The following is a 14,400-nucleotide window of genomic DNA, read 5'->3' on the forward strand; positions in this document are numbered from 1 at the left end:
GGGCTCGTGGTCCGAGGCCATAATTTGATATATGAAATTTAACGATTAACAAAGGGGAGTGTGTCGGTGGGTCAGGCCAACTAGTAGTTGGTTGGTTATTATAAAGGCCAAAAGAGAAATTGGTGTAGATCAATCCCCAGCTAAACAAATGGAAATTGGGCTGGGCAAAAAAATGATTTGCAGTCTGCGAAGGATGGCCAAAAACTATTTGTTAGCATAGGGGAAAAACAGGGGTTGAAGCCAACCTTCCGGTTTGAACTTACGCTAAAAATTATATTGTCGGATTTAAGGATTAAAATTAAGATTAAGTATTTCTGCAAATGATTAAAAGCTTGCCAAATTACATGAAAATTTAGATTACTAACATAATATTCCTTACAAAATATATATTTTATAGTAGAAGAATTTCCTTAATCTTTAAAGAATGATTTTTATTTAGCATAAAAACATTAGTTCTGAAAAATATTGTATAATTGTATAATTGTACACGTTTAACTGATTTCATTCGCGTTGAAAATAATTAATTTACTAATAAAAACAAATTGTTCGACCAGGAAATTTATTTATTTTATTGTAACCCCAATTTAAAATAGTTTTTGGTAACAAATTCACATTCATAAGTTCTAAATCAAACCGAAAGATATTAGAACCAGTTTGCTTTTCTCTCAGTGCACTACGCTGCCCGCCGCAACAAAGAAGGTTCTAAAAAAGCTTTATGCCTCGTCGTCGACGATGTCTCCTCCGTCCCGATCGGTCCGATCCGTCCCATCCGTCCGAACTGTCCGAAGAGCAAACCGGTTAACCAGGGGCCTACGCTCCGATATCGGAGGAGTCCAGTGTGTGCCGTTGATTTGTGGCGCGTCGATGTTGCGCTGCACGGTGCGCTGCAGTGTACACCCTGCAGCGTTGCAGCTGCACTCCACAGTCTGCACTCCGCGGACGGACAGTGGGACAGTGGGACGGACGGGCGGCACAGTGGGACCTGCAGTAGGCGGTGCGCTCGATGTGGGTGAAGGGAAGCCCTGGTCCGGGGGAGGGGGACTCGAACATCTTGTTGCTGCTGTTATTATGACGCTCGAGCAGCTACTGTGCACTGCTTAACGATCTTTTGCCCGATCATGCAAACAAACAAACCAAATCCAAAAGCTCTTGCAAACGGGCACGTTTTCTTTAGATACCCTGTAATGGAGGGCAGATATATGATGTTTTCCAAGGTCGAAACTCTAAAACGATGGATGTACATAGACTTTGTTTGGTACCGAACCAAAATATATAATATAATATATAATATATTTCAAAATCCTAAATCTTAAGCTATATCTGAGATAGCCAAATCTGAATTGCAGTCCCAAAACCTTAAAATATGATAGATGATCTTAGGTTTCTTATTAAAAATCTAGTGTGTATACTAGGTATCCTTTAAGGATAGTGAATTTATAGTACAAAATTAGTTTTATAATAGATAAAGCCAGGTAAATGGTATCGAAAAGTCTTTATGGTTCATCCTACACGCTTCCCTGCTTTTGTTTGGTGCATTGTTTTTTGTTATTGCTGGCTGGCTACCGTTTGTGGATCGCTTTGGAAACGCTTTTTGGCTCATTGTCAATGTCGCTGCCTCTGGGGCACACGAGTTGGAGTTAAGCTCCGATCTGCCCGATCGGAGATTGAGTGCGGGAGGGGTGGGGGGATCTATATAAAGAAGAGATCGCAGCATGATTCATTTGTCGTGCTTTTGACGTTCATAACATTGATTCGAGCAATTGCGAATGCAAATCACCACTTGGCCGTGATTATGGTTTAGTATGGTCTGATCCAAAAGGTTTTCAGTTCTGAGTTCTCGCTTGCACATGAAGAAATAAAGGCAATGTGTTGCTAGTTAATATATTTGCTTAAAAAAACATTTTTAGCAGTATTATAATATTGTTTTTAGTATAAGAGATAAGTTAATGTCTAACAATTTCATCCTAAATTTTTCAAAAATAGAATTAGAAAATCAAGTAGTAATAGCAAGTCAAGTGCGTATGACATTTTTGCCTGTGTGGCATTAATAGAACCCATAATTATTTGTCTTGTATCAAGAGTTTCCACCCACTTGGAGGTTAATCTATGTAAAATGAGGGGTGATTATAAGCTTAAGCCATATAGATTTGCACGCGGTCAATCTTTGCTTAAACTTTGACTTGACGGGTGCAATTCCCCAGGGGTGTGCCCCCCAGGGGTGTGCCCCATTACGATTCCACTCCGATTTCAAGGATGCCGCCGCTAATGAACAATTGCGGGAAAAAACTGAAAAACCAATTGACCCTGGAACGCTGTAGCATCGCCAGATAATCGCAATTATGCGGATTGGTCAAGGTTGGGCCGCGACATCTGGGCTTCGCAGCCAGCACACTCGATTCCATTTATTGACTCTGGGAAATTTAAGTAGCCAAACAGAGGCAAATGTTCTGGGCAAATAGTGAAGATATCAGTTTTTCGTTTGGTTCTGGGCAAATAGAAAGGCACTTTACACTGAAAGTGCTTATCTTGAGTAAACTCTGGGAAAGAAAGAAGACTTCATGGATGGCCCCTCTTTACACATGGCTTAAAGGTGATGGATGGGAGTGATCGACAATGGAAATGAGGCAGGTGTGATAACCTACGAAAACTATGATTTTGAGTGAAGAAAAGTACTTTATTAATTATGTTTACATATGTACTTCAATACAACAACCTTTAGGTATTTCAAAAGTAAACGATTGCCTTCTGTTCTATAAATCTCACCAATAGTTACAAAAGTATTTCATAAATATATATTATGCTAGAACTGCTTTCTATTGTATTTATGAAGACAAATTAAGTACATATATATTTTCTCTTAGGTTTTGGATGTCTTTGTTTAGAGACATGCTTTTATGGGTATAGTTCGACCTCAATTCAGCTTAGTCTTAGTCTAGCTGTTTAATGTTCATACTAATGCCATGTATTAAGAAACAATAACTAACCATTATGAACATTTTATGGTATCTATACCCTGCTCATGTATGATTACGTGCCCCATAAAAGCCGTGTCCCCTTTGTCACGCCTCCAGTTTGATTGATCATATCCACGCGATCCCTATAAATAGACGCTGGTCCTCTGGACCTAGGCTCGTACTGTACCGAATAATAAAGCGTATGTACATAGGTACTCTTCAATCGCCAGCCGGGCAGAAGAGCAGCGCAACCAGAACCAGATTAAACCGCAGATGTGCTGTCAAAGTGACAGGGCCACGAGGAACGACTTGATTGCCCATGTGACCATGCCCAGGATCGGATCCGAGCCAAGGAACCCCTCGAACCTGGCAACCCCGGACAAGCCAGAGGAGGGACCGGAAGGTGGAACCGACAACGACAACCACGTTCAACGTTCTAATGAACCCAAAAAGATTTTACGCGCCAAAGACTTTTCACGTTGCCCAAGCATCCACGAGATGCTCGTAGGCTCATGGTACAATTGCAAAAACGACAATGAGATAGGGGAATAGATTCAAGATCGAAGTCGGAAATACCCGTGGCCAATGGGCACAGTAACTTAAATCCCAAATTAAAAAAAAATGATTTATAAAATAAATATTTAAAAAATAAGAAGTAAAGTATTTGTATACTGAGTTAAAATTTTGTAATAATTTATCTATTTAATATAATCATTTTTAGCTACCTAGGGTATCAAATAAGCTCGACTTAGCATGTATTGCCCCTAGAACCGCGAGTGTGCCTGCCTTTTCTCTGTTTTGATACGTTATAAAATTAAAGACCTAATGAAGTGGAGGCAGCGACAACGCAGAGATAAATATGCACACAAAAAAAAAAAACGGAAAAAATCAACAACAACAGAACTTGTTTGACCAGTAACCGCCAGTTGTTTGGGGCAAGAATCATCATAATTTTTACTATCAACTTGCAACATTGGGACCCATGCGAACGTCCGTCGATTCCTCCGATTGCGTGTGCCCCGCTCCACCGCGCCCCCTCTCCGCCCACGCCCCCCTTGGCGAGAACGAGACAAAACAACAACAAAGCCCGGACAGCACACAAACATATAGAAATGATATGAAAACAGGTCATTGCCTTAATGGATCTCGACTCGCCTCCGCCACACTTCCAGATAGAGATACAAATGTATCTGTACAGGCGTACGCCTGTGTGGATATGGCTGTGGATGCAAACGAAGACTGCGAAAGGAACGAAACGAATCGAAACGAACCGAGAAACGCTGCCTGCATACAAAACTAAAGAAGAAAAAAACTGAAAACTAAAAACGGAGAAGGCACACACAGATACTCACTCGCACACCGGGAAATCAACGATAAAGATTTAAGCAAATAATCAAATGCATAAACAAGAAAGGGGTAAAGCTACCACATTTGCTAAGGCGACTTTAAAATACTCTTTTCTTTTTGCAAAATATAAAACGTTTTTAAAATCAATATAATTTAATTTGTAATCAAAGACGAACGTCCTTATTTAAATGAACCACATTAGCAATTGGTTACAACCGTTGATATATTTATTTATATTTATATATTTTCTTAAAATAATTATATAAATATACACATGAAAAGGTTAAAGGTCCATTTATCAAAAAATGCGTAGATGTACAACGATCCAATAGTTAAAAACTATTTATGTTATTTGTTAGCCGAAACGAATTCCACCTAACAAGGCTAATCACCCCAGTATACCCTATCGTTTATGGCAACCGATGCACTCCATGGGCTTCTGCGACACTTGAGCAAAGATTGAAGTGCGATCGACCAGGAGGAGAATAGAAAGGGACTGAAAAGAAGGGCTCCATATGTACCCCAAATATCGTACACAATTCAGATTTATAGTTAAGGCTGTGGACAACAACTGGCGGGAATCTGCGAGGAGCCAAGAGTAAATTGGGTTAAAAGTACAATTGTCATTTAGACTCTAATTGGAGGCGTGTGCGGACCAGTCCGCTGATTGGATTTAAGTCCCCTAGCTCTGTCACTTGGCCACAGGCCACAAACAAATCAATTCCAATCCACAAACTAACGTATATATAACTCCTGCACAATGGGCTACTGTTTTCATTTTGGCCAGTTTCTCTAATTGCACGCGAAAAAATGCAATAAAAAAGTGCAATTTTCAAATCAATGGTAGTTGAAATCCCAAATTGAAATATTTTCAATTGGCAGAGACACTTTATATTTCCATACTTCTGTGAGCAGACAATTTAAAGCAACTTAACTAATTAATTAAGTTATTGAACATCGTTTAAATAAAATTGTACATTATACAAAGACATTATATTTTCATAATAATAATAATAATATTAATACTTTGTAATAAAAATCATTTATAATAATATGATATGTGATTTTTCTAATATCATAATATAATTTAATGTTGCACCTAATAATTATTATACTTTGACTAGGGTTTCAGTCGTTTTTTATTTGTGTACTTTTGACCAACTCTCAGCTTGACGCGTGCCCGCCTGGAGCTTCTCCTCCTGACGAAGCAGGATCTTTGGATCTAGCATTCGCCATCCAGTACAGTGCCGCAGTCTTTTGCCAGCTGTCGAGGCTTCTGCCCCGCCGCGCTCCCCTTTTTTTTTTGGTTTTGTAGCTGGTGATCTTGTGCCACTTGATCTGCTCCTTGCTTCGCCAGCAGCCAATACTCGTGGATAGATAAGCTCCCAACTGCTTTTTTTCGCATCCCAGCTCGCTTATGTAATACTAGACGAAGACGACTCCTCCTCGGCAGCGAATCTTGCTTTTCGCCGGAGGGCCTTTCGACTGGTTGGGGCAGCTTGTTGCTTTCTTAGTTTCCATGGCGTGCTGCCTTTTGATAAATTGTATTCGGCCAGGAGCGGAGTACCATATGCAAGGGGATTGGGATCACGGTGCACAATATTCCGAGTTGGCCGAAGTCACAAATTTTAATATCGAATAACTAACTCTAACTTTTTTCTATGCAAATACTCCATTAAGATACAGATTCTTAAATTTAATTTAATTTTAAACAAGCAATTAAAAATGTTTGTAATAAATTATGAAATTATCGGAGTCATAAAATGTTACTTTATAAACAATATACACATACAAAATTATATACATTGTTTAATTATGATCTACAAACAGGGGCTCGTTGATAAAAGCAATGCTTTCATTAACGTTATTATTTAGATTCTTTACCATCTTGGCAATATCTGCTTAATATATGGCTACTCCTTTGATATAGATTAAAAAAAAAACGCCCCCCTTTTTCGTTTTTCAAACGCTCCACGGCTTACGCAACAGCTGTCAGCAATAGGTTCTATTGTATTTTTAGCTTTGCGCCTCGGTTAAGTAGGCATTTTGCCTGATAGAGGAGCAGTGGCGTAGGGGAGGGGCAATGTGCAAAGGGGGCTGGCACAAGTGCACGGGGCAATAATTTATTTGCAGAACAGCCTTTTGATGGAGCAGCAGCGGCACAAGAGCCACAACTAGAAAAGCAGCAAGTGGCGGACACTGGGGGCAAGAATAAAAAAAGTTGTGCTAGGAAATAATAAATTATGGATATTAGGCAAAGGAGTCGACTATTTGATATCTGCTAGGCCATAAACAAACAAATGCTAAAAGCCAGGGAAGCAGGTATGAAGTAAATATAACGAATTAATTAGGAATAGTAATCATGTCTGAGTGCAGATTCAGTAATTTAATCTAAGTGAAGTATACAAAATAATTATTTATTTGATTTGTTTAAAAGCAAAAAATATAATTTAAATTCTTGTACTTAAGTTTGGATAAACAAATCTAAAAACATATTGAGAACACTTATGAATTTTGCAATTTATGTATTTCTTAAATCCAAAAGGCTTAAGTAAATAAAATAAATGTTTAAGCCGTTAAATGTGAAAGCTTATTAGGTTTGTATAACATAGAACATAACATAGAATCCCATTACATATTTCCATATTAAAAATCCCTGATAAATCTATTAGCTAAAACTGTATATGTACAACTAATCAACTATTATATACCCAAAGCCACCCAGCAGGGTGTCCATACATTGTCACTAAAGTTGGGGCGTTTCTGGGGCTGCCTTGGGGGTTGTGGAAAATGGAGGAGCGACAAGTGCAGCGATGCAAGATTACACACATTTGAGTGGCGTGCTGGAAAATCTTCTGCAGCCCAACTCCCTCTTTCAGGAAAAGAATTACATTTAATGTGGCCCCAGGGCAGCTGGCCAAGTGTTCTCTGGACTCTGGGACGTGAACCGAAATTATCTAATTTGCAAAAGTTATTGCGATTAATTGGGCGTAATTATTGCGTGTCGTTAGCCGAGGCTAAATGGCGCCTTTTATGCAGCCATCGTAATTATTTTTCTCCTTTCTGTGTTCTCCGGGTTTTCCCCTGCACTTTGCTGACCACTTGTCAATTTTAATTGATTGTTAATCTGGGAGGAAGCCTGATCTTGACTCCTTGGCAATTCCCCCTTTTCAATGGGGTTAATCTTATAACGTAGCCAGTTAATTGTATTAAATACGCTCCACGGCATTGTTTTCTTTTTTTGCAGACTTCTGGTGGAGTTAATGAACCACTGATGATCAAGGATAAGCACCAGTATTGTGGACATGACAATTAGTTTGAGTTGGCTTCGCTTTTTGTTATTCCGATCTCTTTATTGTGGCGGTATCTAAATATAGAGACGACGAGGGCCCATAAAAATCTGTATGGGTTTCTACAGATACATATGGCAAGTCGAAGCTGCCGACATAAACCAATTTATTGCTAATAATTGCGAAAGCTACAAGGAATTTAATGATTTCCTAAGAACGTTTATTTAGCCAATGGGTTGGATTAATATTTTTAGATATTAGAAAAGGACTCATACGCATCGTTGCAATTTTGAGTCTTTAAGTAATCAATATTTATAAGTTAAAGGATTTTGCAACACTACGTAACTACTGTTATTAATTTTGATAAAGCATTCACTGTCCCGAAGACTCTAACTCAATTCAATTCAATTCACGCTTTCCGTATCAACCTGCCCCAAAAAAAAAGATAATCCAACATTCAGGAAACTGCTGCAACTGTGTATCTAGGATACCAGTTTGGTAACAACAATCCAGTGTGGGAGTAGCCCAAGGTTCAACCTCCTTGTCACTCAGCTGGCTTGCCTTACATTTGCCTCGGACCTCTCTTGTGATTGTTATTAATGATGGACATAAATCAATTGGCTGGCAGGGGAACTTCGACGAGGTGGAGCAGCACAATATGGCAGCCGAAAAGTTCTCCCACCTCACGTATCTGACCAGACAGTCAGTTGGGGCCAGTCAATTATGCCAATTGCTGGCCCCAAAAACATATCTACGCGCACATGTGCATTTGAGTCCGTATGTCCATGTGCAACGGTTATTCGGTGCTGCGCATGCGCACCACATGAGGTCTAATAAAAATTAAGCGCGTGTTGCATTTGTTATTGTCAATGTTGTTGTTGCAGCTCACTTGACCAACAAACAACACGTACAAACGGAGACGCGTGACGTGGTGGAAAAACAACACTGTTAAACAACAACAAATTATCCATTAAATAGGGAACTTTGATTTTCAGATTCTAGGGGGAAAAAAGGCAAATTATGACTGTGCTGACTTATTTGGAAATTGAATGCGAAAATATATTGCTCTTTCAATAATATGTGAATTCGGATCTGAGAGGGAAAGCTTTTATGATATCATCACAAGACTTCCATTAATTAATGATGTACGTTAGTTATTCGTTCACAAAATATCCAGAAATAATTGAAATTTAAAAACAACATTTGTAAGCCAGTGTGGTTTGGCACTGCCACTTGTGGCACGATCACAGTTACAGCACACTAACACAAGGGCAACAACTTTCGCATTAGGCCAAATCAACAACATCAGCAACAAAAACGTTGTTACCTGCCACGGAAGCCTTCTCAACTTGGCCTGCAACGTAGGAAGCCAAGCCACGAGGGAGTCGTACACTGAGAAAAAGGTAGTCTACACATTAAACTTATACGTAACAACCTCCCGTGCAACTGAAAAGTATTTTCCTCTCTGTAGTCAAAATAGGCAAAAAGATAAAAGCCCATGCAGGCCTTGTGGCGAGCCTTTAACATTTGTTAAAGCCACGAGTGCCATTCGGCCTCTTTGGGCTCTGTGCATACTGCAGGTAATTTTCGCAACGACGCAATTGAGTTTTCCATCGCCCACGCCACGCCCTCCGCCCCTTCGATCCAGTCGCAGCTGGTTTATGACGACTTTAGTTGCGGTTTAAGTTGCCACTGCCGCCTTATCACCTGCTGCACCGAGTGGGTCAGCTGTTTGGGATACGGGGACTTTTAACCAAAATCATTTCAATTTGATTTCGATTGGATTTTCCACAGAAGATTCGCATCACGGCCTCCCATTTGTTTCGATTCATTTGATGTATTTCATTTTAGCACCTATTAACTTAATCAATAATGGCTTTAATTATCGTAAACTACTTTTTTCTTTTCTGGCAGTTTTACTATCTAAGCCTCGTTTAAAACCTAATTAAATGCAAATATCGTAAAGAGTATGCCTAATTCTGCGTTTAAATAGTAAAACTTTCGGTTTATTGCTGCCTTGGTTTAATATTGTATTTTACTCGCCGATTTTTGGCGCGCAAAACTTCAGGTTTCGTAATGTTTTTGTTTTTCAGTTTTCAGGCGCTTTTCTCGATTTTAGTTTTGGTTTGTGCCTAGGCGTTGTTCGCTAGTTGGTTTCTTCTGGGCTGTTCTGCGTCTGGGCAACGACGCCAATCAAGCTGCATTAAATTAATTGAAATACGTTACATTAATTGCACTGTAATTAAATGTATGATTTATACTGCTAAAAAACGTTGCCCAGCTCCACATCCCATCGTCGTCGTGTAGGTGTTCATTAATGGTTAACCGACCTGTCCGCTCTGCTCGCTTCGATCTCAGCGATTTCTGCGATTTCTGCGATTCATGCTAATGCCTGTCACCTGCTTGACCACTTGGCTATCGCGGAGCCAGCGGACTGTCCATTAATCTGGGTTAGGAAAGCCGGCGAATAGGCTAACTTCGTGGACGGACGGCTTAATGGTTTCTTAACTCGTTGTCTTTGATATTTCGTCATATCTTTGGCTAAAGGTACGCAGACAATGTACATGGTGTATATGACTGCGTTCTTGAATCTGGTATGAATATAAAAAATAAAAAAAAATAAATATAAAAAATAAAGAACATTCACTATACAAAATATTGTGTCATACAGTTTGTGAGCCTTGACTAGGTATATTTTTGTTTCCCAAGGTTATTTCAAACTAATATTTTTGATTGACAGTGCTGCTTGGGCTCGGAATCTTTGGCCCCCTTGTTCTGTTGGGGTTTTGGGGCGCTGATCCGAGTCCAGGCATCATCTAATGTCATGCCTCGCCGAGGACAGCGAACTGTCACTTGACGTTACGGCCGTGTGCTGCTCCATTTGACAATAGGAAAAACTAAGAACTGTCGACTCCTTGGCAGTTTCCAGTTTCCATTTTGGCACGGGGCGCAGGCGCAGAAGCACACTTTTCCCCATTTTCTAGTTGGGCCATAGAACATGTGTTGCATATTACTTGGAAAATGCCTCGAATTGTTTGCGGCTTGCAGATGGCTGTCTGTTTCGATGGCACTTACACGTGGAGTATATGCGTTTGTTTGATAAATGGAAAAAATCTGACTTCATGGAACAAAATTCTTAAAATGAATATAAATTATCATAGTAATATATATACAAAATCTTATGCAACCTATAGAGCGTCGAGGAAAATGTATTAAAATCAGACGGGGTATCTGACATTCTTTACCTTTCATTTCCATTTTTTTGGGGTGCAATGGGTGGATAGAGCCATGGCAGACCCCTTGTGCAGCAATGCCAAGTTGAAGTGACGTTTCATTTTTCGGAAAATCCCCTCTCATTTGACTTTTCCTATTTATAGGCTGTGTGGCAGGCGCGGGCGCGTGGTGTCCCCTATTTCAGTGTCTCCTGCCCCCCAAAATATGGAGCCGCTTTCCCCCTTCTTGGATCTTGAATGAATTTGTTATAAATATAAACTATCTCGCCCTCTGCTCTGGCACACACTTTCTGGGGAAATCCATCCGTGAAAATGGAAATCTCCTGCTGAGTTCAGTTTTTCAGGCATTGCGCACTTTTTGTGTTAGTTGTTTTGTATTTCGTGTCTTTTGTCTACACATTCTCGAGTCGCTGCTGCTGTCTTTTGTTTATAACTTTTCAATTAATGCTTTATTATCGCTCTTTTTTGGGGGATTTTCCCCCAAATTTCGATGATGTGTTGATGGGACTTCGGCGGAATTTTCGGGGCCAGCATCTGGCGGGGGAAGGTGAACTTAAGGCGATTCCAAAAAATTGAATTGTTTTAGTTGGGCTTTCAACGCGTCATTTGAATATGGAAACTAGGACTAGGAAACTGATTGATTACCGCTTTACTAATCAAATTATTAGGCTTCGATATATACTTAAAGGCGTTAAAAACATGATGCCATTTCTGGTTGAATAGTATATGTGCATTAGTAAATGCTAAAATATATTGGACAATCTCACGATTTTGCAATCCCGTATTTTTCCGCATAGCGTGCTATTAAACAACCCTCAATGTATATAGAACAACAATGTCTATTAAAGTAAAACATATGTTATAGAATATTAAAAATGTTTTCCGTCATTACAAACTTTAATGCTTTAGAATATAGCCATATATTATCTATTTATAGCTGTAAATAAGGCCGCCATGCATTAAATCAATTAAATCTTAACAATTATATTGTTCGAATATAGAGATCAGGATCAGCGAATACATTGTAACCTTCGGACCAACAAGGTCGTTAATGAATTCGTGCCTATGTGAAACATGAATTTCGCGTGACAAAAAGTAAGTTCCAATCTAATAAATTAGATGACAAGCTGGAGGCATACAACAGTTCAAAATGAAATGGCTAGTGATAATAGTACTCCTCCAATTGCTGGAAAAAATAAAGGTAAATTTCGAATATTAAATATGCTTTTATTTCAAATTCCCGTCTAATAAATTCAACAGTGCGAGCAGTCCTATGAGGTTACCACTGAAAGGTTGGAGCCTTTCGAGGGCGATTCACAAACTTTAGTGCTCTTCGATGGACTGAAAACTATTGGCCGGGAGAGAGCTCTTAACGGATCCTTCAAATTCCTCGGTGAGATGAACAACGACGACTTTAAGGTATCCGTGGAGCTCTATTCAAGTCCCAATGGCGATGGGGAGTTCAAGAGAATGGTCATGGATGTGCCGCAAACTAGCATTTGCGAGTGCTTCAAAAAGTTCTATGTCCAGTTTGTGCAACCCTCTCTGAAGACTGGAGAAACCACAAATTTCCCCGTTGTCGACGATGACTTTTGCCCAGTTCCCGAGGGTGACTTCTACATTAAGAACGTCCTTTTGAACACGCAAGATTGGCCATCGCAGGTGCCTCGAGGGATTGTCAAGGCCATCATAACATTCTTCAGTGGTGGCAAAAATGTTGGCGGCCTAATAGTGGAAGTCAAAATTGAAGATCGACAAAGTTAGAGTGACTTGAAAATCATTGCAGCAATGCAAGTTTTGTGAGAATTGTCACAACGAACAGTTTTTAGTATTAATGAAACTAATAGAATGTAGATTAAGTGTTTTACACAAGTTTAAATATCCCATAACAAAATAAATGTCTTTGAACGCTGAATGAATTTTTGCTCGCTTTTTTTTGCATGTTAATTTGGAACCCATTCTCCGTTCGATTATTTCATTAAAACATCTCACAAGTGAGATTGAATGCGTAAAATCATAGATAGATTTTCTGCCTCCTAAGTACAATGGTATTCAATTGTCCATGGCTCATTTGCACCACCTGCACGACCTTAAGAACTATGACCCAGTTGTGTCAGAAAATCAACCACAAAAGATCAAAAATTTTCAATTGTTGAATCGAATCAATAAAGTTGCAGTCCGCTGTGGTCACCTGGCAGTCGCAGTTGCGGTAAGGTGTCCATTCGGACCCCTGCAGATCGTAAACAATACGGCTCGATGCGGAGACACGATCGGAGCCAACTGACAACCGACTTCATATGACACCTACATCACGCACCCACTCCCAGAACGCTTTTTCCAAAGGCCCCTTTCAATTTATGCAAAGCACATCGAGATCGATCGGAGTTACTCAATTAAGTGCCAACAATTTGCTGCGAAGTTTTCAATTTCAATTGCCCGGCCAAGGAAACGTGCCACATGTTGCGAGTGTTTGTGTTTTTGAGGGGGACGCCAGCAGGTTTTTTGGCTCACCATGCGCTAATTTGAGCAAATCAAACAAGACTTCAGAAAAAGATCCAAAGCGGTTTTCGAAGTTGCAGCCAACCAGTTTTGATCTCTTTACTGCGTGCAATTTTTTGTGGCAGCAGCATGAATAAAAAAAATTAAAGCACCTGCCACATTTGATTAAATCTCAGCAATTCATTGTTATGAACGAAGAACACATACAGCAGATCGCAGCTTAGGTAGAGATTCAAAAAATACATATCTTTATACTTTTAAAGGTTTTTTGATATCAAATATGAGAGGTTTAAACTGCGCATTAAAAAATATTAAGACATTTAATCCAGAGAGCTTTATGACTTCCCCAATGGTGATATATCTTTTTGATCTTCGGAACCACATATCATTTTATATTGATTGGTGTGTTCATTTACTTATAATTTATATTTTTTCTTAAAGCAAGTGTCTGACATTTTTTTTAACTCTATTATTGAGACACGTGGGTGTTCTTTTCGCGAGTATGAGGTTTTCCATTTGGTAAACTTAACTCGCTTAGACACTGTGGCTACCAATCGATTTTCCCAACTCCCCTTGGTTTTGCATAATTTAAGTTTTGCGCAATAAAGTTTTTGGCACGTTCTAAAAGTGTTAATTGGATTTTTTTGCTGAGACCCACACAGCGATTTGCATACGGCGAATCGGAAAACTGTGTGGGCTGATGTCGATCAATGATTTGATCAATGTTGAAAGTGCTCCTATTTATTTCGCCAAAGAGGTGTGGATTCAACGAATGCAAATGACGCTCATTAGTCAATGAATACTGAATTTAAAAAGTTGTGTAGATATTAAAGTTAAGCAAAGAGCAATATTGATATGTTATTTTGTAATTAGATAAGATCACAAGTTTATAATGTACCAGACAAAATTATAATAATTTTAAAAAACTTGAAAGAATGCTATAATTTCAATTAAGTCTTTTCGCCATAAATAAATTTAATTATTTTTCCTAGCTCGATCGCTTACAAGGAAGTGATAAATGAAATAATTTATATCTCCCAGAGTATTTTATTATTTGACCATAAGAAGCTCAGTAAC

General features: G+C 39.2%; 1 protein-coding gene across 1 annotated transcript; it reads left to right on the plus strand.

Annotated features, from left to right (window-relative positions):
- The first annotated feature begins 11,974 nt into the window (after positions 1-11,974).
- LOC6618299 lies at positions 11,975-12,743 on the plus strand. Its single transcript, XM_002042536.2, has 2 exons — positions 11,975-12,025; positions 12,085-12,743. Exons 1-2 carry the CDS (start codon positions 11,975-11,977, stop codon positions 12,586-12,588), a joined length of 555 nt encoding a protein of 184 aa, XP_002042572.1. The 3' UTR covers positions 12,589-12,743.
- Positions 12,744-14,400: the final 1,657 nt, after the last annotated feature.

The sequence above is a fragment of the Drosophila sechellia genome, chromosome 3L (genome assembly GCF_004382195.2).
Source record: "Drosophila sechellia strain sech25 chromosome 3L, ASM438219v1, whole genome shotgun sequence".
Taxonomy (NCBI): domain Eukaryota; kingdom Metazoa; phylum Arthropoda; class Insecta; order Diptera; family Drosophilidae; genus Drosophila; species Drosophila sechellia.